The sequence below is a fragment of the Juglans microcarpa x Juglans regia genome, chromosome 5S, assembly GCF_004785595.1.
Source record: "Juglans microcarpa x Juglans regia isolate MS1-56 chromosome 5S, Jm3101_v1.0, whole genome shotgun sequence".
Taxonomy (NCBI): domain Eukaryota; kingdom Viridiplantae; phylum Streptophyta; class Magnoliopsida; order Fagales; family Juglandaceae; genus Juglans; species Juglans microcarpa x Juglans regia.
The window spans coordinates 27,775,585-27,803,508 of record NC_054603.1 but is presented as its reverse complement, the minus strand read 5'-3'; the positions used below and the strand labels follow the sequence as shown (position 1 = coordinate 27,803,508).

The 27,924-nt window shown below is 36.1% G+C and overlaps 2 protein-coding genes across 3 annotated transcripts; one reads left to right on the top strand and one right to left on the bottom strand.

Annotated features, from left to right (window-relative positions):
• Positions 1 to 13,908: 13,908 nt before the first annotated feature.
• On the top strand, positions 13,909 to 14,268 carry LOC121267270. Its single transcript, XM_041171118.1, has one exon. It carries the CDS (start codon positions 13,909 to 13,911, stop codon positions 14,266 to 14,268), a length of 360 nt encoding a protein of 119 aa, XP_041027052.1.
• A 1,473-nt stretch (positions 14,269 to 15,741) lies between these two features.
• Positions 15,742 to 25,471, bottom strand: LOC121266946. 2 transcript variants are annotated; one of them, XM_041170809.1, is made up of 19 exons: positions 25,002 to 25,469; positions 24,426 to 24,647; positions 24,102 to 24,197; positions 23,457 to 23,509; positions 23,188 to 23,284; positions 22,597 to 22,670; positions 21,885 to 21,999; positions 21,171 to 21,281; positions 20,324 to 20,400; positions 19,705 to 19,771; positions 18,989 to 19,054; positions 18,637 to 18,744; positions 18,379 to 18,509; positions 18,131 to 18,197; positions 17,971 to 18,035; positions 17,715 to 17,808; positions 17,289 to 17,359; positions 16,830 to 17,187; positions 15,742 to 16,063 (listed from the first exon to the last, which is right to left on the bottom strand). In XM_041170809.1, the coding sequence occupies exons 1-18, from the start codon at positions 25,128 to 25,130 to the stop codon at positions 16,833 to 16,835; spliced, it is 1,998 nt and encodes a 665-aa protein (XP_041026743.1). In that variant the 5' UTR covers positions 25,131 to 25,469; the 3' UTR covers positions 15,742 to 16,063; positions 16,830 to 16,832. The 2 variants fall into 2 exon arrangements, with proteins under 2 accessions (XP_041026743.1, XP_041026744.1); XM_041170810.1 differs by having other exon boundaries at positions 17,149 to 17,359; positions 25,002 to 25,471.
• Between the last annotated feature and the right edge of the window lie 2,453 nt (positions 25,472 to 27,924).

Genomic DNA, 27,924 nt, shown 5'->3' with positions numbered 1-27,924 from the left:
TCTATATATAATGTCCACACGTACGTGACAGACTCGCTTTAAAAAACCAGCTAAGAGACTATAAAATTGGGGGAGTTGATCAAGTGCTGCGCCTTATCGGCCTGCTTTTATTTGGAGTAGTGATATTTCATGTACTGGTTGATCGCATGATCATTACAACTTTCACAACGTGCTTCTCATGTGACTGTTACTAAAGCTTTCTGCAGATAAAAGTTAGTGGAAAGCCCGAAAGGTGCCTCTCACTTTTGGAAACTGCCTTCCATTACAATGAATATGGGGTACCGTTAAAAGTTGTTGATTTTCTGGAAAGTGCAGTCTAGGAGTACTACCACTAGTACTGTTTAGTCTGCACGCAGCACTAGGAGTCTTTATAATGATTCATGTGCTCTGTAAGCGTACAAATTCAAGGTGGTCCATATATATATATATATATTATATAAGAACCTATCTCACGTAAACAGTAATTTTCTTATCCTTCCGTATATAGTCGGGTGTGTTGTCTTTTTTATCATTTTATTATATTCTTTTGTGTCTGTTTAAGTGAGGTTTTTGATCTTTTGGTGTAGGTGACAAGGCGTGCAACTTTAGTTTTTTTTTTTTTTTTTTTTCTCTTTCAATCTTTTTCGGTGTTGTGTTAGGAATGGGAATGGAATTGCGTCAATGAGTTTTTGTATTTTTGCATCTTTATTTGTTGAGTGTTAGGATGTTTTTGGTTTATTATTTTGCCTATTATGTTTTGTCGATTATGTCAGTACAAAATTCATGATTAAAGTGTTCTGTTAATCTGTCATACAAAATTTATAATTTAGAAGTTTTTAATTTCGTTGATTGTGATGTTATTGAGGTTTCTGATGCACTAACATTGTCATTTTGATTATGGGGAAGGAAATTGCTGGTCTCTGTATGATGGAATGTTTTTGTGTCAGTACACCACTTTTATGCTTTTTCTCAGTATGCTGGTCTTTGTATGTGTTTTCTCTTCTGCAGGTTGCATCAATGCATGCGTATAGGCAATTGTGCCTGTTTACATCTTTAAATTTATTTAAAAAAAAAAAAACCGTGCTTGCCGCTAAAGAAGAAAAAAAAAGCAACAAAAAACAAATAAAAAAAAGCACAAAAAACATTAAAAAATTGTAAAAAAAATAAATCAAAATCTAAAATAAAGATAAAAAATACAAAAACCATTAAAAAATTATTGTTAATCAGTGGGTATAAAAAAAAACTGTAAGGGTTTCTGATGCACTGACACTATCATTTTAATTATGGGGAAGGAAATTGTTAGTCTCTGTATGCTGGTATGCTTTTGTGCCAGTACACAATTTTTATATTTTTTCTTTGTATGATGGTCTTTATATGCTTTTTCTCTTCTGCAGATTGCATCAGTACATGCATATAGGCGATTGTGCCTGCTTACATCTTTAAATTTAAAAAAAAAAAAAGCTGTAAAAAAAAAATCGTGCTCGCCACGGAAGAGGAAAAAAAATACAAAAAACAAATAGAAACACACAAAAAAATAAAAAATAAAAAAATTGAAAAAAAATAATCAAAATCTAAAAAAAAAAAAAAAAAAAACCACAAAAACCATTAAAAAAATATTCTTAATTAGTGGGTATAAAAAAACTTCATCATTACTAAAAAAATAAAATCAAATCCATACATGTCTTATGTCCATTCATGGTCCTGTTATCGCACTTTCCTACAAAGGAAAATAAAATACATGTTAGAAAGATTTTTAAGAAGAATACATATAAGTGGCTAAAAAAAAACTGTACAAAAAAAACTATGCCTGTTACTGGACAAAAAAAAAAAAAAACATATGCATGCATGATTTCACAAGTTTTTTTCCATATCTGGTTTGAGAGTTTTTCTTTTCTCATGCCTGGCTTGGTTGATTTTGCAGCTTTTGATTGGTTTTACAGTGGTCTAATGGGCGATAGATCGCTTGGGAGGAGAGGGGACATTGCACTTTAAAAGATAATGTGTTGTGTTCATCTTTAGAAGAGTTCAGAAATCTTTAGTATTTTCATCTTGTGTTTTTTGTTTTCTTATGGATATTTTTCCTCATTACAGTTGGTTTTCTAAAAAACATTTTTTTGTGTTTTTTACTTCTCTTCTCTTTCATTTTTTTTCTTTTACTGGTTTTTAATGTTTACTACTAGTTTTTATTGGTGATTTCTTTTCAGCTGCTTTCCCAGTTCTCTAAGGTGTTCTTGGCTGAGGATTTCCAAAGCTGGAACTTTATGGTGTTTTATCATTGTGAGTGCATGGTTGTTTAGTGTAGTATTTTCTGACTTCCTTTTTTTTTTTTTTTTTTGTTCGTTGGTTGCTGTAGTGCTTAGTATTTTCTACGGGTTATTTTTTGTGCTTTGTTTTTAGGTCTTGTTGGTTGAGGGCTTTCAGAGCTGGATGTTTCTGGTTCTTATTTTTGTAAGTTTATGGTGCTATTTATTTTGTCACGTTGTTTGTTATATAATTTATTTTTTCAATTTTATTTATTTATTGTTATTCTATTTTATACTATTTATGGGGCAACACTTTCATTAATGAAAATGGTGCATGTGTTATTCTATTTATTCATTAATAGTGCATGTGTATTGTGTGGTTTGATGGTGACCTAAAAATTTTAACTTTCTATGTAGGATTGGATATATAATGGTTACACGAACCTTTTATAAAATGGTGCATGTGCAAGTGTTGCCCCATACTATTTATTTATTGTTATTCTATTCATTTATTCTATTATTATTCTATAATGAAAATGCATCTGAAAGTCCTACCTACAAAAGATGATATGTAATAACCTTATTTATAACATATAATATATTGGTGAGAAATCAAACAAAAGTTACAAAAAAAAAAAAAAAAGCATTGGAGCACACTTAACAGATAATTAGTTTAGTTCAAACCCAACACAATGTACAATATATAGAGAGATCTAACAGAAATTGTGAAAACATAATTTTTTAAAATTCCTATTTTTATTAAATAAAACAGAAATCATGTTTTATCTAGAAAAGCTAAAAATAAAATAGAATTTAGGAAACTCATTGTAAAAAAAGGCACAGATTAATAATTATTGCCTTTTATTTCGGATTCTTATAGATTTGTCAAATATAATATTATTTTGCTGCAATCAATCTAATTTTTGGAATATATTTTATATATTTTAGGTGTTTGTGTTGGCGGGCATTCTATATATAAAATTGTGAAATTGGTCAAATAAAAGGAAGACAGTTAAAGGTAACATTCAGATCAGATACAAAGCAATGTGAGGTCTAGTTGGCTATGTAAGGACTTGGAGAAGCAGAAAACGTGCGGCAAACTAGATGCAATTATCCCATTTTCTTAAAGTTATAAACCCAATCATAAAACTCTAATAATACAAACTCAATCACAAAACCCTAATAACACAAACACAATCACAAAAATCCTAATTTTGGATTCAAAAACCCTAATAAAACAAATACATTATATCATCTACCTGATTTGAGATTTCAAAATAATTTTAATAATACAAACCCATTCACAAAACCCTAATAATATAAACACAATCACAAATACAATCACAAAAATCCTAAATTTCGGATTAAAAAATCCTAATAAAGCAAATACATTATACCATCTACCAGATTTAAGATTTCAAACTAATTTTAAAATCACAAAAACAACTTACCATGGGAAATCGAAGACAGAGAGAGTGAGGTGAGGCCAAGGGTCTGTGCGTGGTAGCAATGGTAGGCTGCGGCTAGGTTATATGCGACAGAGAGTGGGGCTGAGGGACGAGAGAGTGAAGGTGAGGAAGAGAGAAGAGAGAGTGAGGTAGATTTTCCAATCACAAAACCCTAATAACACAAACACAATCACAAACGCAATCACAAAAGCAATCACAAAAATTCTAAATTTCGAATTCAAAAATCTTAATAAAACAAATACATTATACCATCTATCAGATTTGAGATTTTAAAGTAATTTTAAAAACACAAAAACAACTTACCGTGAGGAATCGAAGACAAAGAGAGTACTAAGGTGAGGCCGAGGGTCTGTGCGTGGTAGCACTGGTAGGCTGCGGCTAGGGGTAACAGTATGTGACACGACTCATTAACCCAACACGAACATGACATGATAAAAGCGGGTTAGGGTTTACCCTTAATGGATTCGAATCAAAACGGGTTGACCCGTTAAGACACGATAGCTTAACGGGTTGATAACGGGTCAACCCGTTATGACCCATTAAGAAAGTTAAAATTACAATTATACCCTTTGTAAAACCCCGCATTTTAGTATATTTTTACTAAAGGATTATTTTTATTTATTTAAATTTTATTCTCGTATTTTAAAATTGGTTGGATTTTTAATGAGTTTATTTCTATGATTTTAATTTGGTGAAAATTATTTTTATGTGCTTTCTTAATATTTATTTATTGTTATGCATTTAAATTGCTTTTAATATTTATTTAATTACTGTGAGATTCAATTATTTCAATTTGACTTTACCATTACGTTTAAATTATTTTATTTAACTTGAGGTTTTGAAATCATTTCCGTTGGATCATTTTTGTGACCCAAGTTATGAGGATTATACCTCATTTCTTTCTCTGCATTTTCTCTTTCCTCTTTTCTTTTTCTTCTTTTTTCTTTTTCTTCTTTCTTTTCTTTTTCTTTTCCTGGTTTCCTTCCCGTGCGCGCGTCCAGCTCCCTCTCTCTCTCTCCGTCCGTTCTTCTCCTCCCCAGCTCGCCGCCGTGCGCCGGCAGTGGCCTGCACCGCCCAGCCCAACAGCTCCCCCACCGGCCGGCGACCACCCCCCATCAATTCCAGCCTCCCTTGAGCCGCCGTGAGCCTCTACGCACGGCTGGAAGCCGCGGCACTCTTTCCGCCGCTGCGCCGCCGTCGCACCACCATTGGCCACCATCTTCACACCACTTCATCCTCGACCTCTTGGCAACCCATTGGACCCAACCCCAGCTCCGATCCGCCACCGGTGAAACTCCACCATCTACATTTCCGATTTGGGTATTTTGGTCTTCTACCACCCATTGCGCCGCCACCCACGGCCAACCTTCACCACCACTAGCTTCACCGACCTCCCTAGGCCCTACCCTATCATTTTTGAGTCTTCGTTTGTCTCCGTTGAAAAGTGGGTATCTGTGACCCACGGCCACAGTGTATTTTATACTGTTCTGTAGCTATTTTTCCACTTCTTGCAGCTTCGTGATCCTTCGGAAATTGCTTTATAGCATTGTAAGTATTTCTCTAAAGAACTTTCGTAATTTAAATGTATTTTTGCACTAACCCATTTCACTGTATTTTTGGCATGCCAGACTAAGTTCGAGGAGTTCGGGGGTCGGATGGATTTGTGATTGGAGTTGTTTGGTTTATTTGGTTTGGTTGTTGATGAGTTGCTTTGATTGGATTTGTTGGGATTGGTTGTGGATGGATGTTGGATCAGTGTTGGTGCATGTTCATACCATTATTTCATGCATGATCATGTTTGTAAAGAAAATTAGGTTTTCATGTGAGAATGGATTTTGGGTGTGTGTGTATCATGACCCCAAGCCGAGATGGGGCATTAACTCGGTGGAGCTCCTCTGGTTACTCGGGAGCAGAATATACTGAGTAACGTCCCCTGGATTGTCGCCGGGCGACAATGGGATCGGACGAGATGGTCTCATTCTGACTCCGTGGTCCTTCTGCTGGCGGGGACTAGAGGATGTCTGGCCACGTACGCACTGGGCACGGAACTGGGCATCGCTCGTTGCGTAGTATGGGTGCTTGGCCATGTACACGCCGGGCGCGGAACTAAGCACCGCTACGAAGCCAGGACGTGCTGATGGTCCATAGGGGAGGCCATGGTGCATATGGAATTAATGCACTATTTTCTGGGAAAATAGTGCGAGTTTGATTTCTGGGTAAATCATTTTCTGGGAAAATGTTTTACGGATATTTTGGGCCAAAATGGGATTTTGGCGTGTGTTGGAAAATTATCATTTTCGGGGAAAATGATGTCTTCTGGAAAAATGAATATTTCATCATGTGCATGCATGTTAGTTGCATTTAATGCATTTTATATTACATTGTTATTTGGGGTCATACTTACCTGCGATACCATTTTGTGGTAACGCAGATTTTGATGCAGATGAGGAGGAGGAGGGCGAGCCTGAGGAGACGGCTCCGCCGAGGAGTGATCTGGGATCACTCGTTTGTTTATTTGAAAACTATTGTAATATATTTTTATGGATGACTGTATAACTGCTATTTAAATTTTTACTGATGTTTGATTGTAAATAAATTCTGGTACTTAGTTGACTATCCGCTGCGTTATTTTATTTGTACACTGTTGTATGTACACACACTGGCACTTCGTTGGGATGTGTGACCGTGTTGTCACCATCCTGGCGTCTCGATCCATGTGTATTTATATAAGGGGGATTGGGGGCGCCACACCCTTATACCTAAAAAATAAAATTGTTGGGATTTTAATTTCGATATTTTTATTGTTTGGATTGTAATTTTGGACTTATAGTTAGTTTTATATTTTTTATAGATATTGTGATTTTAATATTTATATAAAATTATGCTAAACTTAACTAGATAAAATAGGTTAATTTTGGGTCTGTTTCAATCTATTTACATAAACGGGTCAAAACAGGTTGACACGACACGATCCGTTATGTTAATGGGTCGTGTTAGGATTTGAGATTTTGACATGATAAGCTTAACGAGTCGGGTTAGGGTTGACCTATATAGTATAATATACATGTCTTGATACAACACGAATACGACCCGTTAACACGATTTAACACCCCTAGCTGCGGCTAGGTTATGTGCTACAAAGAGTGGGGCTGAGGGACGAAAGAGTGAGGTTGAGGAAGAGAGATGAGAGATGAGAGACGAGAGAGTGAGGTAGATTGCATCATTGCAGAGAAACAGAGACGAGAGAGTAAGGCGACAGAGCGAGGAAGAGACGAGAGAGTGAGGCGAGAGAGTTGAAGAAGGGAGTGAAATGGGAAAGGGGTGTGTGACGCGGGCGAGAGGGGGGAAGGAGAAAAAGATAGGGTTTTTACTTATTTGTAGCAAAACGGCAACATTTAGGGAGAGGGGCTGGATTCCCCTTTGGCACACGAGCTGGGCCTTTCACACACACACAACCTCAGCCCAATAATAATAAAACTCACCCAAACACTACACATAACCCACCAGCACAGAAGGCCCAACCCAAAAAATCAAAATAATATATAAGAAGAAAACACCTTAACACAAAATACACAACAACTTTTGCAATAGTAAAATAAAATAATGAAAACGATCGTAATAATAACAATAATAATTTGAAATTAAAGAGCTAATAATAATATAAAATATTATTAGAAAATTAAAGTTTATATCATATATTATTGTGACACAGAAGACCCAATCCGAAAAACTAAAATAATATATAAGAAAATACATTAACACAAAATGCATAACAACTTTTGCAATAGTAAAATAAAATAATGAAGACGATCATAATAATAATAATAATAATTGAAATTAAAGACCCAATAATAATATAAAATATTATTAAAAAATTAAAATTTATATAATATATTATTGTGACACAGAAGGCCCAATCTAAAAAACGAAAATAATATATAAGAAAACACCTTAACACAAAATACACAACAACTTTTGCAATAGTAAAATAAAATAATGAAAATGATCATAATAATAAAAAAAAATGAAATTAAAGAGCCAATAATAATATAAAATATTATTAGAAAATTGAAGTTTATATAATATATTATTGCGGCACAGAAGGCTCAATCCGAAAAACCAAAATAATATATAAGAAAACACCTTAACACAAAATACACAACAACTTTTACAATAGTAAAATAAAATAATGAATAAGATCATAATAATAATAAAAAAATGAAATTAAAGAGCCAATAATAATATAAAATATTATTAGAAAGTATAAAAAATGCTTTCATTACTATTCAATATTGGCTCATCGCCGAACTAGGCAAACGTGCTTTGCATGTTGTTCTGACCTAGTGTATATATATATATATATATATATATAAATACTGAAGTGCTCCATGCTATATACACTGGTTAATTGTTATTATCATGTGTATATATGGTACAATATATTAATTCATTTCTTTACTATGTTTTGACTAGAAATCAACAGGGATTTGAGAACACAATAGTTGGGCCTCCCCGAGCTCCTAACATAATTGCTGCCTCCACATATTTGCTCTACATGATGTCATGTCACACTTATCTCTTTCTTCTTTTTTTCCTTTGGGAAGGATTCATGCTTTTTTCAAGGTTTTCCTTTGTGTAACGTGGCATACACATCAGTTTCTTAAAATAAAATAGAAAAATTATGTTTTATCTTCTCAATTTTACTCTCTCTCTCTATATCTCATGGCCAAGATGATAAATTTTTATTAACTAAACTAGTGAGAACAACACATGTAAGGCACGTGCCGGACTCCCCATATCCTAGATGGTGAGCACTATGCTTTCCATAGTGCTCGCCTGAGGCCAAGAACTTTTGCTCACCTCGGTGCTTTTGTCCAAGTTTCTACACTTGATTGAAAATTGCAAATGTTGGCTTCATCTTTTTTTCTCTCTTTTTAATAGAAATGACGCTTCCACATTTCCCATTCCACCACTTGACTTTGGCAAAACTTCTTCAGAGATTGCAGCCATGGAAAAGTTATTGCAATTCCAACATTTTGTTCACTTGTAAATCTAAAGTTAAGTGTGGTTAGAAAAGTTGGAATCTGAGTAAACAACCTAGTCTTCTCTCTCCTTTCCGTTTGTGGAAAGAGAGGAGGAGTGGGTCACACAGCACCCAAGGAGATTCTAACGGAATTCTGGTGGAAAGCACTTGTGAGTGGGAGCAGTTTTCTGTCAGCACCTGGCAGACTAAGGAGATGCGTGGTGGAACAGGGTGGAAAGCGGCAGCTGAACGAGGAGGAAGGTGGTTTGGTAATGGAAAATTTTGAGGCTTAGTGGGGAAAGCTTCGACTAACAAAGGATGAAAAACTCTGTGTTGATTTAGATGATGTTGTTCCAGAGGAAATAAAGAACAAAGGAGAAAGAAGCTTGGTGGGAAAGCTGTGGTTAGAAAGGAAGATTAGCTCTGGGATACTGGAGTCCACAATGGCAAAGATTTGGAAACTTAGTAAGGCAGCAAAATTTCTAGAGGTGGGGATGAATGTGTGTGTCATCATCTTTGCTAACCATGCAGATAAACAAAAAGTGTGGGATGGGAAACCATGGAAGTTTGATAACCAGATAATGGTACTCAAAATGTTCGATGGTTTTACTCCTCCATCAATGATGAGTTTTGATCATGAGAAGCTATGGGTGCACATGTATAATCTGCCGTTAGCCTTGATGACAAAGGAGAAAGGTGAGCAGGTGGGGAACACAGTTGGGAAGGTGGAGGATGTTGATGTATAGGGAGATGGAAGTGGTTGGGGAAGTTACCTAAGGGATCAAATCGATATGGATTTAACTAGGCCTTTGGCGAGAGGTAGAACAGTTTCAGCTCAAGGCAAGAGCATATGGGTTCCCTTCAGGTATGAGAAATTACATTTTCTGTGTTTTTTCTGCGATAGAATTATTCATTGGTCTAATGGCTGCCCAGAGAAGAGAGAGTTGAGGGATGGGAGTAGTGGGAGAGATGAGCAATTTGGGGCCTGGTTAAGAGTGAGTTTAGTGGGGAAGAAGAAGAGAAGCTCAAGGTTTAATGGGAAAACTAGAAGCAAGGGGTCATGGAGAACCAAGGTGGAGGAAGAGAGAGTGTCTAGCCTAGTGGGGGGTAAGTAGGTAGGAATGAAGGCAACAACCCAGGTGGCAGGCCAAGTTCATGAAGGGGTGGTGGAGAATGTGGAGATAGGGGGAGAGCCAAGGGGAGTAAAGGGGTCTGTTAAGCCTGGAGATGAGTTTGAAATGATGGATAGAGTAGAGTATGAGGGTCTTAATGAGAAACTTGTTTACCAAGAGGATGAGGAGGTTCTAAGGGACCTGGTAAAAAACAGGAAGACATGGAAGAGAAGGGCTTGAAATGTGGAGAATAGAGAGGTCCTGTCAATGAAATTATCAAACAAAAAAAGACCTTGTGAGGATGTTAGGATGGTTGATAAGGAGGTAACACTACAGAAAAAACAGAAAATAAAAAGTGAAGGAAATTCTATTGATGCATAGGAAGTTTTGGCGGAGGCTATTAAATAGCCTCGCCAAACATTATGAAAATCTTAAGTTGGAACTGCTGAGGGCTCAGCAACCCTTGGACAGTCCAAGACCTCTGTTGTTTAGTAGAGGAGAAGATGCCAGATGTGGTTTTTGTGATGGAGACAAAGTTGCAGCTTCGAAGGTTGGAAGGTATTAGAAAAAGACTTAGAATGGAAGGGTGTTTTGGGGTGGATTTAAATGGAAGAGGAGGTGGCCTAGTATTGTTTTGGAAAGAGGAAGGTTTGGTTGATATTCTGAATTTTACTCAGAGGCATATCAGTGCATGGATCTGTGATAATAAAAGGAGATAGTAATGGCTATTGACAGGTTTCTATGGACATCCCGAGACAAACAAAAGACAAGAGGCGTGGCAGTTGTTATATTCCATAAAACCTGAGAATAATAAAGGTTGGTGTGTTCTTGGGGATTTTAATGAGATACTTACGAATGATGAAAAGCAAGGGGCAGGCCTGGGGGGGAAACTTCATGAATAATTTTAGGAATGCTTTGGAAATGGGAGGTTTATCTAATCTAGGTTGGAAAGGGGATAAGTTTACCTGGAGTAATAGACATGGGAATGATATTTTCACTAAGGAGGGGCTGGATATGGTGGTTGCAAGGCTTGGATTGAAGCACAAAGGGAAGTTAGTGTAGAGGTTCTAGTGGCTAGAAATTCTGATCACAGGCTTGTTTTATTGAGTTTTTCCCAAACAAATAACTCATATTTCAAGGGCAGTAGATTTTTTAAATATGAGGCTTGGTGGGCTTCTGAAATTGACTGTGAGAGGGTGGTTAAAGAAGCGTGGCAGCAATCAACTAGGGGAAGGGGACCTTTTGAGAAGCTAAAAGGGTCAATTAGAAGCTGCACTGAAGGTTTGAGGAGGTGGAGCAGTGCTTTAACAAGAAACAAAACTCATGAAATTACTGCTTAAATTGAGTTGCTGAAGAATTTGCAGAAAGAAGAAGGAAGCCATAATATACAGGAGATTAGGGAGGTCCAAAAGGAGCTGGAAAGCCTGCTTGATCAAGAGGACTTGAAGTGGAAACAAAGAGCAAAAAGAAAGTGTTATAAGCATGGAGATAGGAACATGAAATTTTTTCATGCTTGTGCTAGTCAGAGGAAGAGGAAGAATATGATCACTCAAGTTTTTAATGAACAAGGAATTTTGGTGACTAATAAAGATGAAATAGAGGGGGCTTTCAATGAGTATTTTAAGAAACTGTTTTTTTCGACCTGCCCAACTCAGGAAGTTCTTAAAGACTGTCTAAAAGTGGTGGAGCCTAGAGTGACTGAGGAGATGAATGAGCATCTTTCCAAAGGGTTTACTAGAACAGAAGTCGAAAGTGCTATAAAACAAATGGCCCCATTAAAATCTCCTGGACCTAATGGGCTAGGTGCATGCTTTTTTCAAAATCATTGGCAGGTGGTGGGGGAAAATGTTTGTGATGTTGTCTTGTCTTTTCTGAATGGTGGTCCCTTTGATGAACTAATGAATTGTACACACATAGCACTTATTCCTAAAGTCAAAAACCCTATAGTGGTGAATGAATACAGACCTATTAGCCTATGTAATGTGGTGTATAAGATTGCCTCTAAAGCCATTGCTAATAGATTAAAGAAGGTTTTGGCAGTGGTCATCTCCCCTACTTAGAGTGCTTTTATCCCAGGGAGGATGATCTCTAACAACATAATGGTTGCTTATGAGGCTCTTCATGCTATGAATACAAGGCAGAAGGGCAAGACTGGGTCAATGGCCATCAAATTGGACATGTCCAAAGCCTATGACAGAATTGGGTGGTGCTTCCTGGAGGCTATGATGAAACGGTTGGGTTTTTGTGAGAAATGGATAAGACTGATTATGAGCTATGTTTCTATAGTGACTTATTCAGTTCTAATAAATGGGAGACCCTATCTCCCATTACCTTTTTATTATTTGTGCAGAAGGCTTAAGTGCTCTACTCAATTTTTCTAATGCAAGGGGCTTAACAAAAGCGGTAACTATGGCTAGAGGGGGGTACTAGGATAAATCACTTACTTTTTGCAGATGATTGTGTCTTGTTTGGTAGGGCCAAGTGCGAGGAATGGAAGAAGCTTATGGACTTGTTAAAGGTCTATGAAAAAGCCTCGGGTCAATTTTTGAATAAAGAAAAAGCTTCTATTTTCTTTAGTTCAAATACCAAAATTAAGGATAGGGAGCTTATTTTGAGGGATGGAGACTCGGTGGCATGTGGATGTTATGAGAGATACTTAGGTCTTCCAACAATGGTGGGAAGATCAAGATATAATACTTTCAAGTGCATCAAAGATAGGATTTGGCAAAAGATAATCTGCTGGAAAAATAATTTTTTATCTATGGCAGGAAAGGAGATAGTGATAAAAGTTGTCCTGCAAGCAGTACCCACATACATAATGAGTGTATTTGAGCTTCCAAAGAATCTATGTTCTGAGATTAATACCATGTTCTCGAGGTTCTGGTGGGGCAGTGCAAAGGGGGAGAAGAAAATTCAGTGGCAAAGCTGGGAAAGATTGGGGACTCAGAAGTTGAAAGAGGGAATGAGATTTAGAGATCTTGATAGTTTTAACTCAGCCTTACTAGCCAAACAGGTTTGGAGATTTCTACAAAACCCAAACTCTATGGTTGCAGCAATTTTTAGAAAGAAGTATTTTAAGTCCAAGCATATGTTGGATGCAAACTTGGGCTCCAATCCCTCTTTAATCTGGAGGAGTATATGGGGATCTTTGAAATTATTAAAGGAAGAGCTGAGATGGAGAATAGGGAATGGCAAATGTGCTCTTGTTTGGGGTCACAAGTGGCTTAATACCCCATCATCTTTTAAAGTCCAATCTCCTGTCAGAATTTTAGACAAAAATGCAAGGGTATGTGATTTGCTGGATCAAGGTGGAAAAGAATGGAATAAGGAGCTGGTGAAGGGAATCTTTATGAAGGAAGAGGCTGAACAAATCTGCAGTATCCCTTTAAGTAAGTTGGGTTCAGAGGATAAGTTGATATGGGGGCATTCTAATAAAGGTCATTTCACTGTAAGAAGTGCCTATTATGTGGACCAAGAGAGGAAAGGAGCACAGAAGGGGGAAACTTCAAGGGAGCAGAAAAAAGTTCTATTATGGAAGAATATTTAGGGTTTGAGGGTACTAGGTGTGGTCAAGTCTTTTCTATGGAAGTTGGGGAACAATGTCTTAGCTACTAAAAAGAATCTATGGAGAAGAAAGGTGGTGAAAAATGCATCCTGACCAATATGTGGGTATGAAGAGGAAACTGCAATGCATGTTATATGGAATTGCCTACTGCTAGGGATGTTTGGGCAGTTTCTCTTCGAGTCATTCAAAATGGTCTGCTAATGAAGATATTTTTCTGATTTTTTGGGAGAAGCAGATGGAGAGATTGAAAATTGAGGAACTAGAACTAGTGGCTGTTCTAATGAGGTCACTATGGCTCAGAAGGAATTTCTTTATTTTTTAAGACAAGTTCAGAGGACCTGATTCATTGATCAGAGCAGCAAGAACAGTGATTGAAGACTTTCAAGAGGCTCAACTAAAGGACAAAGCTAAGCCACAGAGTGAAGGTATTTCAAGAAGTAGTTTTTGTCAAATGTGGCTGAAGCCTTCACAAGGATGGATTAAGGCAAATTGGGATGCCTCTCTCAATAAACAAAATATGGGGTTGGGAGTTGTTTTAAGAAACGAAAAGGGAGAAGTATTGGCCTGTGCTTGTTACAAAAGACCCCCAGTTTCTGATTTTGTCATGGCAAAAACAGTAGCCTTGTGGTATGCTGTGGATTTATGCAATGAATTGGGCTTCAATAAAGTCATCTTTGAAGGGGATGCTCAACTTGTAGTGGAAGCTGTTAATAGTGAAGATGAGGATCTGTTTGCTAGAGGCCACATCATTGAGGATATAAAAACAGTGTTTAAAGGAAGAAGTGCTTGGAAGGTGAAGTTTATAAGAAGAGAAGAAAATGGGGTAGCTCATTTGTTAGCAAAAAATACTTTAGATATAGTACAAGAACAGATATAAATAGATGATTGTCGAGATTGTATTCTTTTACAAGTTTTAAAGGAGTCAAATTGTACTAGTTTCACTTTTGAGTAATGAAACATACGAGGTTCTTTGTTTCAAAAAAAAAAGTGTGGTTAGAATGTTAATGTTGACGGAGAGACACATGGTGAGAGAAATATGCTTACTTAAGGTTGTTGGTGCCACGGGATGGTGGCTTCGCACTGTGGATTGGTGATGGTGGTTGCGGTAGCTTTGTCAACAATGGCAGCAAATTTCTATAAACATTAGTAGAGAGAGAGAGAGAGAGAGAGAACAGCTTACTGGAGATCGGAGGATTCATTGTGGATGGTGGCCTCATGGTGGAGGGTGAGAGTTGAAGATAAACTGCTTTTATCCAAATCTCTACACTAATTTGAAAATGGTAAATGTGGCTTCTTCTTTTTTCTTTTTTCTTTTTTTCTCTTTTTAATGTAAATGATGTTGCCATGTAATGTTGAAGCCATACCCGTGGCCATCCCTTGGATAGGTGAAAGGAGTTGGCCTGATGGAGGTGATCGGAGAGGTTGAGAAATCTAATATCGGGATGGTGCGAAGATATGGCATTGGATTTGCTAGCCGAATTAGACTGTTCAAAAAGCTACTTGTCTGACGTGGATTAGACTGTTAAAAAAGTACCAAAAAATTGCATGGCTTTTGCAGATTGAATTATTCAAAGAGTACAAAACATTGGACCATTAAGTCTGAATAGAACAACCATGAACCGTTGATTTTTAAGGATGAAGATAGCATCTTCAAATCGTGTGGGCTCCATAATTTTAACACAAATGTTAGGGCGAGTTGGGACTATAAATTGGAAACACAAACCTCTTTTTATATTAGAGAGTAGATAAGTGGAATAAACGATGGGAAGGAAACCCTAACAAGCATCCCTGATAGGACATAGGTACATAGAAAAATCCAGTGAAACATGAAAAGAGAAACGGCTCCAGTTAAATTGGGCCGGTCCCATATTCCTTGGCATGATAACAAAGAGGTGTCAACATGCAATATGGGTGGTATTTAATGCAATCCAGTGACAGATTACTTGTAATTGAACTTTGTAGAATCTCTATTGAAACAATTGTCGTAAAATCACTACAAGAAAACTGTTTATTTGTACTCAATTATTTCTTGTGAAAATAATTATTTCTTGTCTAAATGAGTTTATTTTTATTTCAAATAATTCGTAACAAATGCTTATTCTTCCTGTAGTGAATACTCGTCCAATGGACCAACATTATCAGAAGGAGAAACAATGTCACAAACAAGTAAAAAAAGCATAAAATGGAATAGGAAAGAGAAAATTGAAGTGAACTTTGTGGTCATCATGAGGAGATGATCAAAGGCCAAATTGTGTCGACTAAAATGTGGGGTCGTAGGAACTTTCTGGTAGATCTGAGGGGGGAGATTCCAATTGTAGTAGAGGTGTGTGGAATGTTGATGTTTTGGCGGCAATAGATCTGATTCCCATGACTGAAAATGATGTGGGACATGATAAAAATGGGTATATGGTGATTGAGGATAAAGAAAAGAGGAAGAAGAGATAGAAGAATAGTGAAAGAGGAGGAGAGGATCATCAAGAGTAGGGGAGGGAGGGAGAAGCAAAGGAGCCAAGCTGCTTCTTCCTCTAAGTTGAGATCGGTCTTGGGGAGGATTATCATGAGTAGAGAGAGCAAGACTGGGGGACTGAGGTGAAAACCTCAAGGAGCTGGCTTCATTATCATGACCATCTATCAATATAAACCACTAGACTACCTAAAGTATCATGTAACTCCAAATTACAACTTTTACATCAATCTCCTTCTATGAGACCCATTTGTTAAAATCATGTTATATGACATTTTCTACTTACCTCAATGGTCCAATCATAAGAAGATAGTAATTAAATTGTAATTTATATTTTATATTGGGAGCTAAAGTTTAAACACTAATTTTGATAGTTTCTTGATCATATTACAAGAGGAAAAGGATCATAAGTTGTGATGTATTCATAAAATATTGTAGATCATTACGAGAATAACTCTCACAACAATGAGAATATATAAGACAAGGTGGGGATACCATAGAAATAATTCTGAAACTTTAAATATTAAATCAAATAATCTATTATTTAATGATAAGATTAATACATGAGATATAAATATATAATACAAGAACATGATCAATCTCGAGACTTGTAATCTTTTTATATTTGTTTCACTTCAGTGGCACTGTTCTCTGGTCTTGATCAAGAGCTACATATTTTCGTAATATGCAAGAATTTGCTGATCATATAACTTCCACTATGAGTGCAGCAAATTAGGAAGGAGATTGGTAGGAAATAGCTCTTGCTAGGTTCAAATTTTCTGACATCTTTTAACATTAGTTTCCCTTGGAACGTTACGTTTGGTTTGTATCTACGTTCATCATCAAGATCAAACAACTTGTAGTAATGCTCCCATTTGACCTAAAAAATATATATTCTTCTGTGGGGAAAATGCTTTCTTTCTTGCCCCATGAAAAAGAGAATCATATAATATATTTCTTTTCCATCTTCTTGCAGGTCAGCTGCTGGTTTTTAGGTCCTGTTCAATAGCATCAAACTCCCAGTCACCAATCTCCTCTGCCAATTCATCTCCACTAACCTGACCAATTTCCAGCTCTACTTTTGTCGGCTCTGCCTCAGAGTCCAATGCATTGATCAGTCTCTTAGTCATGGCCTCATCTTGTTTCTCTTCCAAAGTCACAGTATTCTGTTTTGAGTCAAGGAATGGACTTTGATGGGGACCATTGCTGGATGGTGTCTCTAACTTTCGAGTTGGAGACTCGATTTCTAATTTCGGTCTTGCAATTGATTCAAATTCTTCTTTTATTTTCTCCAGGTCATCAAACAGCTCTTTGACCTTCTGATCATCTTTTCTGGATGAGAAGTGTCCCAGGTGTTCTTTTTTAAGTGAGATGGATATACGTATTGCAAGCGATTGGGAGGGGAACAAACATGATAAAGACTGCATGCATACCTAAAAATGCCTTCACTCTGATTGCAAAACTGCCTTTTCATTGTGTCCACAACACTTAAAGTGGTTACAAACTGGAGCAAACAAATAAACATGGAGAATCATGTATTTGTTAAGTAGACAAGAGGTTGAACTTTGTGAAACAAGATCCTACTAATCATGGAAGGATATAAAATTTGACATCAGTATATTATAACAAAGAGAAATGATAGTTGCAGTCGTGAGTATGCAAGCGTCGTACATCACTTTGAAAAAAGTGAATAAATACGGGACCCACATGAAAAAAAAATTATTTTTTTAATAGTGGACCCCACTCTTTTTCAAAACGACTGCACGGCGCTTGAGCACTCTATGACTATATGTAGCATTACTCATTTTCAAAACTAAGTAAGAGATTAGGGGGCGTGGGGAAAAGAAAGTCATGCATACCTTGGCTTCAATATTCAAATATTTTTCTTCAAGCTTTTTTCTTGGATTTGTCACTTTTGAACTTTCATCATCAATTCTAGGAGATATTTTGGACCTGATTCAGACAAACAATACGAGGCTTGGTTTAACTTAATAATGTTTTTCTTTTTTTTTTTTTTTTTTTTTTTTTTTTTTTTTTTTTTTTTTTTTTGTTAATATGTTAAAGTAGGTTTTGAAAATTGAGTAACAAAATTTTAATATGAAGAGAACAAAATACCCTTGACTAGAACCCAAGTCGTCGACAAGTTTCCTGGTATGAGCTATGGAAGGCTTCAATATTTCCTAATTTTATATACACGATATGCTTGCTAATTAGAAAAGATACCGTGTCACCATGACAGATTAGAACAATCTAGCTGAGATGAATAAATGAATACCTTGTAAGTAGAGAGAAGATTAATAACCAGATTCACAAAGTTGTCTCCATATCTCTCCAGTTCACCACTTGATCAGCATGCAATAAGGAAAACACCATCAAATAAAAGAAATCATGTAAAAAATATGCAGGCACATGAAACATAGAACTGAAATTAGCAGATATTAATTCAATGTTCTGAACTATGGTCTTCAAAACTATACTTATAAAATGAATTAAAAAAAGAGACCATATATCAAACATACATACTTGACCTGCATCTCCCGTTGCTCTGTATACAAGGTCTGGTGAACCCAGGTATCTTCCAGAAAAGTGACCCATGTATCGACAACATTTCTTTCTACTCGACAATAAGAAATGGATCTCAATAGCTCATCTTCCTACAATATATCAATGTTTAAAGTACAAAATATCAGTGTAACGAGATGGATTTAGCCATTTTGAGCTATTTAAGTTTATATTTCTATGAGTAATCTAAAGGAGTTGATATGAGGAAAGCTATCATACCTTTGTTTTCAAGTGTGTAAGAATCTCACTACTTGCTTCATCAAAATTCTCTCTTTCTTCTCTCACATTGTTTAACTTTGCATTAGCAACAGCCAAAGAGTTCTTGACCTACAATAAATATTCATCTAATCAAATTAAACTGACATTGGCAATTTGTTTCCTTGCAAGTGCACAAACACATAGGTGGAATATGACACACTCAGCATACTTAAAGTAACCTTCTGAATGGATAATAAAATGAAAGAATATGCAGAACTAACATCAATGGAACAACTTAGAGATGTCTTTATCCCCTAAAAACTTTCTTCGCACTTGAGAAATAAAAACATAATCAGGTAGAACAAAAAGTAACCTTTTTCAATTTAGCTTCAAGTTCATCTCTTTGCTTTTCAAGTTCTCCAATTTCCACAATCAGTTCCTGGAAATGCATAATAATTAATGTTAAAAACCTTTGCAATGAAGTGGATCATATTCTGTTTTAAACTCCATTGCCAAAGAACTGTTCACTACATATCAGATAAGGATAGGAAACTTTTCAAGGGTATCAAATATGTTGTTGAAGAGGACTCGAGAGGGAAATTGGAGACTTTTCTCCATTCCCCGGGAGGATGGGTTGCACGTTTCTCGTTTCTCCACGTCCATAATTTCAAAGTTCAACGAAACTAAAGGGGAATGGAGAAAAATCAAACAGAGAGAAAACTAACAGAACAAGATAAAAGTTGAAGAGGACTCGAGAGGGAATGGTGAAAGGTTGCACATTAAGCTTTGGTTAAGGGATTTTTTGGCTTTAAAGACTTTTAGTTTTGAAGAGAATATGCATACATACACAGATATATATATATATATATAAAATAAAAACAGAAAACGGATACACATAGAAAATTACTATGTACCACAGAAGCAAAGATGACTGGTATCATCATCTTATCACGAAATGTCATGTGCCGTTAAAATTATTTTAAGTACTAATAGTGCTTATCAATGGCATTGATATATTCCTGAAAGAGAGTCCCTTAAATCAATGCTTACTGATGAGGAAGAAACATTACTTCTTCAGTAGCAATTTACCTTCTCAAGCTGGGTAACTTCATTGGCTTTAGCCACACGAAAATTGAGAGCTTCTTCTTTCTGAGACCTATTTGAAATGTATAAGTAAACAATAAGAAACGTTTAACTAAAGTGAAACACAAAAGGGAAGGAGGTAAACAGAAAATTTCAATGCAAGCAACAAAAAGGCTCGGGAAAAGCCATTCTATAGTCAAAACTGCAACTTATTGAACCATGGCAAGAAATTAGAGATGTTTTCTGTATTTACCCACAAGTGTGATGATGTCACATCCAGGTTTGTAGCATGATGTCTGTTTCTACATTGATTTATTCTAGTTTTTTGCTCGAATTGGTAAAAGAGAGGATGCATAAAGATAATGAGATGCCTTATCCTATTTTGGCATATGTAACTTATGTTGTAACCCAATAAATTTAGTTACAGATGACAAATATTTCCCCTTTATTGTCTTAAAGAAACCATGGGCATCTCTTATCCTAAAAAAATATAAGTAAGCCATCACAACGCAAAAGCAAATCCATCCACTAATACATGCACATGTAAGCATATGTGGCTATCCATACAAACACATACCAACTCATGTAGGAAACTTAAAAGCAAGTTCGCAGATACAATATGAACCTGTGGTCTAAAATCCGCTTTTCAGCTTTTGAGGTAGAGTTAGCCAGAGATTCCGATAATACTTTCAATTTATCAACCTGCACATATGGCATCTTCAACTATCAACCACAGAAAACTGTGATAGAGTAATCATGAAAGAATTTGCATAAAGCGAGCAAAGAGTTGCACAAACTATCAATAGTGAAATTTGGAATAAAAGTGCTACAAACGAGTTTAAAACCAACTGCATAATTCTATGATTTTTATTTCCCAAACACACCAAAATGCATGAAAAAGCCAGTATTAGACATGGATGACACATTTAGTCGGATATGCCTGGGATGCATGCCATAGGAGATATGTCTAGGGAGGAATAAAGACAGTAGCACGGCCCTAATTCAGCCAACAAAGGGGAAGCATCAAGTATTCTTGAATTATAGGTATGACAGCCTGAAGTCAGTTTGAACCGATATTTCCATATCATGAACATGGAAAATTGTAGCAGCACCAGAAGAAGATACTATGGTGGTGCTACAGCACCAATGTCATAACATCTGTCACTCAGAGGCATGGTTAAGCTTATTGTATACCAGCCATCTATGAAATAGCATATAAAAAAAATTTATCAAAGATAATGCCAACAAATGAGTCAAATATTAGAAGCTTTCTTCACAGTTCTGTTCCTTCCATACAGAATCAATGTTGGTGCTTGCCCAATACCAGAAAATAACTTCTGGCTGGGTTATTTGGGACACTTCAGCTGTGCCCTAGGTAAGATAAATGAAAAACTAACCTATTATCGTTGGACTCAGTTGAGATCTTTCATCATACATAAAAAAAATAAAATAAAGTAAAAACAAAATGAGACCTTTTCAGCATGAAGTGCTGGAGAATCACCAATGCTCAAGGACTTTTTCCTCAGTAAAAGTGCCTCCAACTGGAAACATAGTTGAATTTGTGCAATTGCTTCTTGTGGAGCCTGCAAGGAAACCGAAGACTCAGTTTCAATCATTTTTCACAAAATTATACTTGATTATCTGATTGAGAAGCAGCCTAGTGCTGCCCCAAGATTGCGAATTAAAATGGAAACTTCATAAAAAGATCTACGGGTGCCTTGAATAGTCAAGAAATTGAAGTTTAGCTTTACTTTCATTAAGATTAGACAGCTAAGATGCTCTTGCTTTCCCTTGTAAAGAGAAGTGAGCATTAATTGCAAAATGACTTGGGGGATGTTTTGTTTTCATGAATGGCATAGAAATTATTATGGATAGTTGTGAAAACGTTTTTTGAAAATGTTTTGATAGAGTTTTAAAAAATTGGTGCAACCCATTGAAAATACAGTTGGATGTCAAAATTTTAGGGAGAATAATTTTTTTCTGTAAGTTAAATACACTCCTTGTGTTTCTTACATTTACAACCTGATCCTTCACCCCATTCTCTTGAGGAGAGAAAGTACCATATAAGGCAAAGTTAATTAGCGATATGCTGAACTTAAAGTATTAGAAGTTCAAAGAAAATTTTTATCAACTTGCATCTGTTATGTCCATGTTGGTGTGTGTGAGATGAAAAAGATCAAGCTCACCTCTACCACTGCAGAAGTTGTTTCTTCATGTGATCTTTCACAACCTTCGCCTGGACACTGAGATGCATTCATTTTATCAAGTTTTTCCTTCAGAATACCAGCTTCAGCATCTATTCTGAGAGCAGACATCAGTTCACAAAAAGCAGTGGACAAAACATTAAAAGCTCCAATTACCATTTGTGTGATGATAAGCAACCATGAGTTGGGAAAGAAATTAAACTCAAGCATGATTTGAGAGTAGTTGCTAAAACATATATGCATGGTCACATATGACTCTAGCTATATACCACTTACTGATAGGAGAGCAATGGCCAATACTGAAGGGAGGGTATTCCAGAGGCAAACGGAAGAAAACACACCCTCCACATAAAATCCACACAGTGGCTATAATACACTATATCATTGGTGGAACATCAAAGAGTGAAGCACTACTTTGTCAAAGCTCAAGCAAGCAACAGTCATTTGACACATAAAATGGTATTGCAGATAAGCAAAGTTCCATCTCATCAAGGTTTAAAAATGTAGCCACAAAAGATCTGTTCCTTAACTGCAAATGAGTAAACATAGTGCTACATGCTGATTCATCAGACTCATCAGAAATCAAGCATATTACAGTTTATTCCATGCATAATATTTGCAACTGGATATAAACTAAAGTGCAGACTCATCACGGCCCTGACTTTCAGCTATATAAAGCAAGTTCCAAAACTACCTTTCAAGATCAGCATTCATTTTCAACCCTGTAATTGCACCTTGAGCATATTGCAGCAACTCTTCTCGCTTAACCTAAGAACAAGAAAACAAATGGAAAGAATGAATGGAGAGATGCATATATGCAAACATATTCAGTTCTAGGCAAGCCTGATGGTGCACAATAAAACAGGCAAGCCTATGTAAACAACATCAAACATTTTATCTGTGGCGCACAATAATGATGCTAAATAGGCAAGCCTGACAATATTTTGACTGCTCTGTAAAAAAAAGATAACTAGTACGGACAAATCAAATAGAACAATGGCCAGAATCGGATCCAATGAAAATAATATTTTTCTACATACAGAAAGAAAATCTATGTTAATCTGCAATTGAAAATATCATTGCTTTTCCATCACCAATGACAATAACTTAAATTTATAAAGCTTCTTCAAACTCCTAGTGAAGAACTTCTACAAATTAAATTGTGCCAGCATCTCTATGATATGATAATGAGTTCATGTGTATGTTCCTCATAATAATCAGGGGCGTAATGCTTATGCAATTTCTATGTAAATAGATGTCCTGGGCATGCATCTAATGTCTTTACCAGTACTTCATCTTGGTAGCCTGAGAATGCTTTTGCCAAATCCTGTACACTGCTCATTATTGCGTTGTGAACTTCCTTTCCTCCTGAAAGACACAGCCTGTACAAACCATACCACAAGAAAGTTTCTATGTAAGTCAAATAATACTAGGCTGAAATATGTGCTAATCATCTTTTTTTCCAAGAATGTGATTTCAAGGGAAAAAAAAAAAGAACAGGCCAAAGCGCTGTGATCAGACATTTTAAGAAAATTGGAAGATATAAAAAATCACCCATATATCTCCAGAAGTAGTGAAACTTCCTCCTCGTTTGGTGCTTCAAGAATCTGATTCATACAAAAGAGTTAACCTGCGGTTAAACTCCATGGATCAGCAAATACAAAGCCAGCAATGTTAATAACAATGACACTAAAATTAGAGGTAAGGTAGGAAGAGAAAAAGTATCACAAAGCCACAAATTTCTACTAGCCTAACACCCAAAAAATTAATAATAATTTAAAAAGAATCATCAAGTAGTAAGATCTTATTTTCCTCAACTATAAATCAGAAAAACTTCATATGTACTTCGAATATGTCCCTACACAGTACAAGCGTTATTAAAACATAAACAAGAGGGTTCCACTTGATCAGCAGAGAACATCCACATTCCAGGTGAACTTTCTCGTTTGGGATACAATACCCATTTATTTAGTAAATTAAACACCTCCTTCAAGATCCATATGTGCTATCTATTTTAAACTTATAATCCTAACTTCACCCCCTCCACTCAAGAGAAAGGGAGAAGTACTATTATAGAAAAGTATAATCCTTTCTTGTCAATGGGCATCTAGTGTGGGTTAGTTGAAAATTTCAAAGACTATAAACCATTGAAAATCTTCAAAATTCTTATGGGAAGCATGGATGTGTTGTTCAACTTACCATGGACAACGTTATACCTTCAAGAGCTTGGCTTTGAAGAAAGGCATCACGAAAATTCCTAAGTTCACCACCCATGTCAGAGTCAACATAATAAACCTGTTCACCATTATATGACAATTACTAAAAAATAGCTTAAAACATACAGTGCAAAACGCACAATGTGACCAAAAATAAATCTTATATGAAAAACCACAATAGTCAAACCCCCACCGCTTAGGAAAAACCAACTAGTGGTGCTCCCTAAAAATTTCTCACAACCAACAAAACATTCACATATACCCAAAAGAGAGACAAAATAAGATCCAAAACCGGTTTGCTTCTCACCAAAGCAGCTTTTCTTGGAGAGTCATTAGATTCATCAGAAGCAAGCTGTTCTTCGGGACTTTTTTCTATGTCCTCTCGAGAAACCACGGATAGACTCTCTATTTCTTTAAGGGCCACCAACCACCTTCTCAGTAATTGAACTCTCTCTGTCCCTCTACACGACACAGAAACCTCTTCCAATCGTTTCACGGTGAGCTTAAAGCTTTTCAAATTCCCAGGACCCTGATCGTGAACTTTAAAATAAATCTCAAAAATACAAGAGAATAAAATCATATGGCCTAAAAAATTAAAACAACAACAACAACAACAATGTGGGAACATGACACAAACAACCAGCATTGCTTCTAATTGACTAATTTCCAGTATTGGAATAATAATGACAATAATAATAATAAGGACGACAAAAGGATATTAATGCAAAACCCCAGCCGACAGCCGAGAGATATAGGAAACAAATAAGCTAAAATTATGTATATTGCATGATAGCAGAACGTATGTCAAAATAATTTTAAATTTACAAACAATAGTATGTGGATGAGAATCATTATAAGGAAGAATAATAAGAAGAAGAGTCACAATGCGCTCATGGATGATCTTGACGCCCTCGGAGACGGCATAGCCGGCGTAGTTGCGGACGGTGCGAGTGAAGTTGTTCCTGCCCCCAGCTTCCACTGCTTTGTTCACCGCTGTTCTTATCCACGACATTGTTATCGCCTGTCTCTCTCTGTTGACACCACTTTTTCAGGCAAAATGTAGGATGGTACGAGAATCTGAGAATGGAAGCTATCTGGGAATTAGACAGTATATATATTAAGGATGAAACAAATTTTCATATTAGTTTTTTGTTATAAATATTGTCGTGGACTTTGTTGTTAGAAAGAGCCAGTTGGATCGAGAGAAATGGTCGGGGATGGAAGAAGAAGAAGTCAACCGCTTCATCCAGCGCGCCGGTGCAGTGAACGTTTGTATTTTTCTTTACTTTTATTAGTTCATTTCGATTCCCATGCCTCTCCTTCCGCTTCCTAACTTCATTTCTCCTCTCTCTCTCTCTCTCTCTCTCTCTCTCTCTCTCTCTTTCAAGTCCAAATATTTTTCCTTTTTAAATTTCAAAATAATGTGTTGTCTATTAAGAAAAAATTTGTTTTATATCTAATGAAATAAAATGAGACGAGACAATCGTTAATAATAATGAAATCGCATGTGAATAATAGTGATAAATTTGCGTTGAGAAATTTGTTTTATATCTAATGAGATGAGATGATATAATCGTTAATAATAATGAAATAACATGTGAATGACAGTGATAAGTTTGCATTGAGATTTTTGAAAATGAAAAAGAAAAAATTAAATAAAAATATTATAAAGTTTAAATATTTTTTTAATATTATTTTTGTTTTGAAATTTAAAAAAATTGAATTTTTTTTTTATTTAGAAATTTTAAAAAATTATAATGATTAGGTAATGATTAAATAAAAAAACTACATATTTAAAATTTAAAAACAGTTGTATTTATAGTATTTAAATATTAAAATAAGATGAGATGAAATAAGAAACTATAAGGTGATATAAGATGAGAATCTTTTGCTATTTAAACTTGACCTTAGCAAATAAAGTACAAACAATCCCAGCGACTTTCGCAAAATACAAGTACAATTCATTTTATAATTTTGATTATATTCATGTTTTAAATTGAAGATATTTTTTAAATACAATATTATTTTTTATAATTTATTTTACAAAAATATCTCTTATTTAAAAGTAGGATTTTGTAAAGAATTGTGAATATAATTATAGGTGTATCATCTTATTTATTGTTATCCAAACAATATTTTTAAATTTTAGTTAAACACTTTCTAAAATTTCATTAAAACTACGTCTAACAACTTTTATTCAAATAACTTTTTATTCTGCTAAACACTATAGATGAGTAAAGATGATTCATTTAATAAATCTGTCGCCCATAAATATTAATATTTAGAATAGATAACTGATACGCACCAGCCTATATATTGCACACCTTTTTTTTTTTTTTTTTATCTTTAGATTTTTGTCAGACCCATCACATCTGTATGATTTCAATCTCTCTCTCCTTAATCTCTTTCACCGAAATCCATATCTCTCTCTCATCGACCTCTCTCCTCAAGCTTTCTCTCTCTCTTTGACCTCTCTCTCTTCTCAAGCTCTCTCTCATCACCCTCTCTCTCATCAAGCTCTCTCTCATTGAACTCCCTCTCTCTTGCAACACCCCCTCTCTCTCATTGAGCTCTCTCTCTCATCAAGCGCTCTCTTTTTCTCTCTCTCTCATCAAGCGCTCTTTCTCTCTCCTCGAGCTCTCTCCCTCCTCGAGCTTAGTTTTGGGTTAGTTTGATTTTCACTTTTTTTTTCATTACATTTTCTACACGCAAGGCAAAAAACACTAAGAATCTAAAGTCAGTTTTTGTATTTTTATATTTAATTGATGAATCCAGCGATTTTGTATCTATTTGAAATAAAATCACTGCAAAAAACCTTTAATTACAACGAGTTTTATATCGCCGCAGCCTTTTTACGTCAAGTTTTGCGACTAGTCTTTTGTAGTAATTTTTTTACTTTGTGCGATGGAAAAATCTGCCGCAACAAAACAACTGGTCTTTTGCAACGATTTTTTACTTTTTGAGACCAAAAAATCCGCCGCAATATTATAAAAACTTATTGCGATGTAAGTGGCCCGATGCAAGTAACACTTTGTGGAAATACAATTTTTTGTGGCGAAAAAAAATAATTCTTTGCGGCGAACTTTAGTCGATGCAATTAGTTTTAAAATTAAAATCTCCATCTTTCCCCTTTCTTCCCCCCTATACTCTCGTCTCTCTCTCTCTCTCTCTCTTCCCGCAACTACAATCGTCTTCCCCCGTCGCGAGCTCACATAAAGCCAGTCCCTCCCAGGCACAACCTCACCCAGTCAGTCATCCTTATAATTTTCCTTCAAAAAACCCTAGCCTCCACAATTATCATCCCTCTCTCTCTCTCTTTCTCCCCCCTACGAGTCTCTCTGTCTCTCGAGTCTCAACACACCACGTGACCTCAAGGTCCTCACCCAATCCCCCCTGTTACGATCCCACATCAACTAAGTATGGGATTGGTTGATGGTTTATAAACCCCTAGGCACTATTCCCTTATAAGCTAGTTTTCAAGGGTGAGTTATACCTAGTAGGTTCATAACAAATAGTATCAGAGTCACCACACGACTAAGGCCATATTGTGACGGTTGCAATCGTGCGGCACGTGGGTGATACCTGCATGGCAGTGTTCGCCCGAAGCTAGGAAAAGACGTAGTGCATAGCCAGCCAGTATGAGCGTCGGGACCGCCGTGGACATCGGCTACGGAGCGTGGTGGTTGTTACGATCCCACATCGACTAAGTATAGGATTGGTTGATGGTTTATAAGTCCCTAAGCACATTTTCCTTATATGCTAATTTTTAAGGATGAGTTCTACCTGGTGGGTTCATAACCCCCCCC